Source organism: Equus quagga, chromosome 13 (genome assembly GCF_021613505.1).
Source record: "Equus quagga isolate Etosha38 chromosome 13, UCLA_HA_Equagga_1.0, whole genome shotgun sequence".
Classification (NCBI taxonomy): domain Eukaryota; kingdom Metazoa; phylum Chordata; class Mammalia; order Perissodactyla; family Equidae; genus Equus; species Equus quagga.
This window is the reverse complement of record NC_060279.1, coordinates 82,515,628-82,519,925: the sequence shown is the minus strand read 5'-3', so window position 1 is coordinate 82,519,925 and position 4,298 is coordinate 82,515,628. Positions and strand designations below refer to the sequence as shown.

General features: G+C 43.1%; 1 protein-coding gene across 1 annotated transcript in view; it reads left to right on the top strand.

Annotated features, from left to right (window-relative positions):
- Positions 1 to 3,056, top strand: part of LOC124250008 (zinc finger protein 543-like) — a 30,929-nt gene extending 27,873 nt beyond the window's left edge. Inside the window, exon 5 of the mRNA XM_046681683.1 lies at positions 15 to 3,056. Within this exon, the coding sequence (XP_046537639.1) occupies positions 15 to 1,051 (1,037 nt within the window). The 3' untranslated portion in view covers positions 1,052 to 3,056. The remainder of the gene's footprint in view (positions 1 to 14) is intronic.
- Positions 3,057 to 4,298: the final 1,242 nt, after the last annotated feature.

Sequence of the window (4,298 nt, the reverse complement as noted above, 5' to 3'; positions counted from 1 at the left end):
TGAATGTGGGAAAGACTTCAGTCGCAAAGACACACTTGTCCAGCACCAGAAAGTTCACACTGGAGAAAGATCTTATGACTGCAGCGAATGTGGAAAAGCCTATAGCAGAAGCTCCCACCTGGTTCAGCACCAGAGAATTCACACTGGGGAAAGGCCTTATAAGTGCAGTGAATGCGGAAAAGCCTTCAGCCGTAAAGACACGCTTGTTCAGCACCAGAGATTTCATACTGGAGAAAGGCCTTACGAGTGCAGTGAATGTGGGAAATTCTTTAGCCAAAGCTCCCACCTTATTGAGCACTGGAGAATTCATACTGGGGCAAGGCCTTATGAATGCTTTGAGTGCGGAAAATTCTTTAGTCATAACTCCAGCCTTATTAAACATCGGAGAGTCCACACAGGAGCAAGGTCTTATGTGTGCGGCAAATGTGGAAAGGCTTTCAGCTGCAAAGACACACTTGTTCAGCACCAGATAATTCACACTGGAGCAAGGCCTTATGAGTGCAGCGAATGTGGGAAAGCCTTCAGCCGTAAAGACACACTTGTGCAGCACCAGAAAATCCACACTGGGGAAAGGCCTTATGAGTGTGGTGAATGTGGGAAATTCTTTAGCCATAGCTCAAACCTTATTGTACACCAGAGAATTCACACTGGAGCGAAGCCTTATGAATGCAGTGAATGTGGGAAATGCTTTAGCCACAACTCCAGCCTCATTCTACACCAGCGAGTTCACACTGGAGCAAGGCCTTACGTGTGCAGTGACTGTGGAAAAGCCTATATTAGTAGCTCCCACCTTGTTCAACACAAGAAAGTTCACACTGGAGCCAGACCTTATGAGTGCAATGAATGTGGGAAATTCTTTAGCCGCAATTCTAGCCTCATTCTACACCAGAGGGTTCACACTGGAGAAAAGCCTTATGTGTGCAGTCAATGTGGAAAAGCCTACAGCAGAAGCTCCCATCTTGTTCGGCACCAAAAAGTTCACACTGGAGAAAGGCCTCATGAATGCAGCAGTTTTGGTGGTCCTTTAGCTGCATCTCTTAAACTAGTTTAGCACCAAAAACTTCATATTACAGAAAGGCCTTATAAATGCAAAAAATGTACTATCTCCTTGTTCACCCTAATAGAGCTCACACCAGCGAAAAGCTCTGTGAGTACCCTTTGTGAGGGAGCCATCAGCCAGGATATGAACCTTGTACCTTTATATATCCACCTTGGGGAGATTCCCGGTAAGTACCACGTAGGTGGAAAGCTTTCGTGAGATATGTTGCACTTCCTAAACTGTCCAGCACTCTTGACAAAGATATATAACTGTCAGTGCCTGTGACGGAAGCCATCTCATTGCTACCAGCTGTCAGGATCACACAGTCTGTCAGTCACTCTAATATGCTCAGGGAAGGCAGATCCCTGTGCCTTCTCTCCTACTCCCTGGAGGGAATCGTGTGTTTGGAGCCCATTGACAGCCCGCCTTTTCTCCCCCATGACTGGGTTCTGAGTGAACTTGATCTAAGCTCTGGCCAGAAGAATCTGAGCTGGTGACTGCCAGGCATTTCCAGACCAGATTTCCCTTTTTTATGGACAATGTTGACTGTAAACATGAGAGCTGTGCTTCCAAATCACCCAGCTTTGGAACTGCCTGCCCTGTGCTGCTCTGCTTTGTGCAGTGATAAAGCCCTGTTGTGGCAGTCTTTACTCTTGGGACGGGTCTTTGTACTTTGTGGAACAGGTTGAGAAAAGAAGTGAGTTCTGCCAATGTGAAGGGAGGAGCTCCTTTTGTCGGCACCAACTTCATGTGCCTCAGAGGGGACAGCAGGCAGGCAGAGAGCAGATCTCAGTCTGCTTCGGCCTAATTTGCATTGTGGGGCAAGTCTTGGTAGAAAAGACTGAAGAGCTTTGTGTGCCTCCTCCTGTGGCCTGGAAGTCAGGATTTCCTGTGAGCCCAGAGTTCATTCTGAGGACATCATAGTTGATGTGAAAATCTCCAGTGCTTCTGGAAGCAACATGAATTGGGTCCCTTGTTCCTAGGGAATGTCCCCTGCACTTTTGAGGGATTTCTCTTTTCTGGACCTATACAGGAACCAGTCCCTGATGTCCAGAATCCCATGGACTGGAAGGCCTGTAGGGCAAGGTGGGAATCATACTTGGTTCAGAAACACTGAGGTAGTGGAGTGGGGATCACTGTGGCAAATGAGAGGAGGTGTATCTGTTCTAAAGGAGGCATCTCCACATGTCCATGAGATTATGGCTGTGTGAGATGAGAGTGTACAGAAATTCTCAGGACCTTCAGACATCTGTATCTCCTGTAGCCAAGGCCACAGTCAGAGTAAAGAATCTAAAGGTTTGTGGATTCCTGTACCTCCCTGGGCTGTTGATGTCATGGCCATCATTACACAGGCAGGAGCCCCAGCACCGACAAAAGAGATCCAGGGATAGGCCTCTCTGACCCAGCCAGCATTCCTAATGATTGAAATGGATGTAGACTCCATTGCTGTCCCTGCTAAATTGGGGGAGAGGGATATGATAGAATCAAAATGGTTAGCAGCTGTGACTTTCCAAGAGGGAGAGTAAATACGGATTTTTATGAGGAGCATTTAGTTCTTAACTGTATTGAGGTTCGGTTGACATGAAATAAACTGCACATATGTAAAGTGTAAAATGTGTTGTGTTTCAGCATGTGTGTATCCCTGTGAAGCCATCGCCACAATCAAAATTATGAACGTATCCAACACAACCAAAAGATTCCTTGTGTCCCTGTATAGTCCTTTCCTCCCAGTTCTTTCTAACCCCCTTTCCCACAACTCACAAGCAACAGCAAGCATTTTCTAGAATTTTATATGAACAGAATCATATGGTATATACTTTCTGGGGAGTGGGGACTCTGGCCTTTTTTACTAACCATAACTATTTTGAGATTAACCCATCTTGTTGCATGTATTAACAGTTTGTTCATTTGTATTGTTGAGTAGTATTCCATTATATAGATATACCACAATTATTTTTTACACATTCAGCTATTAGTGGATGTTTGGATTGTTTCCAGTTTTTGGCTGTTACAAATAAAGCTGCTATGAAGATTTGTGTACAAGTTATCACTGAATAACGTTCCATTGTCTAGATGTAGCACACTTTGTTTATCCCTTCATCTACTAAAGGACCTCTTGGTTGCTTCCAAGTTTTGACAATTATGAATAAACCTGCAATATGCATTTGTATGTAGGTTTTGTGTGGATCACATAAGTTTTCAACTCGTTTGGGTTTAAGCCAAGGAGCATGATTTGCTGGATCATATAGTAAACGTATATTTAGTTTTGTAAGAAACTGTCTTCCAAAGTGGCTTTACCATTTTGCATTCCCACCAGCAGTGAATGAGAGTTCCTGTTGTTCCATATTCTTTTTTTCTTTTTCTTTTCTTTTTTTTTTTAAAGATTTTATTTTTTTCCTTTTTCTCCCCAAAGCCACTTGGTACACAGTTGTATATTCTTCGTTGTGGGTCATTCTGGTTGTGGCATGTGGGATGCTGCCTCAGCGTGGCTTCATGAGCAGTGCCATGTCCGTGCCCAGGATTCGAACTGATGAAACACTGGGCTGCCTGCAGCAGACTGTGCGAACTTAACCACTCGGCCACAGGGCCAGCCCCTGTTGCCCCATATTCTTGTCAGCATTTGGTCCTATCAGTGTTTTGGATTTTAGCCATTCAAATACTTGTGTAGTGGTATGTCATTGTTGCTTTAATTTGCAATTCCCTAATGACATATGATGAGTATCTTTTCACGTTCTTTTAACAGTGTCTTTTGCAGAGCAGAAGTTTTTAATTTTAATCAAGTCTGAATTACCCAATTTTTCTTTTATGGATTGTGTTTTTGGTGTTGTATCTAAAGTCATTGTTATATAAAGTCCTTGCCAAACCTGAGGTCACTTACATTTTCTCCGATATCTTCTAAGTGTTTTGTAGTTTTGTATTTTGCATTTAGGTATGTTATTCATTTTGAGCAAATATTTGTGAAAGGCATAAGATCTGTATCTAGATCATTTTTTTATACATGAAGATGTCCAGTAATTCCAGCACCATTTGTTGAGGACTGTTCTTTCTCCATTGAATTGCCTGTACTCCTTTTTCAAAGATCAGCTGTCTGTATTTGTGTGGTTCTATTTCTAGACTCTTCCAATTTTTCCATCCCTTGAGATAATCATTGTGTGGGTATGGCTTTTTTTGTCTTTTATTTATGTGGTATATTCCATCAATTGATACTAAGATGTTAAACTAACCTTGCATTTCCTGGGACAAATCCCACTTGGTCAGG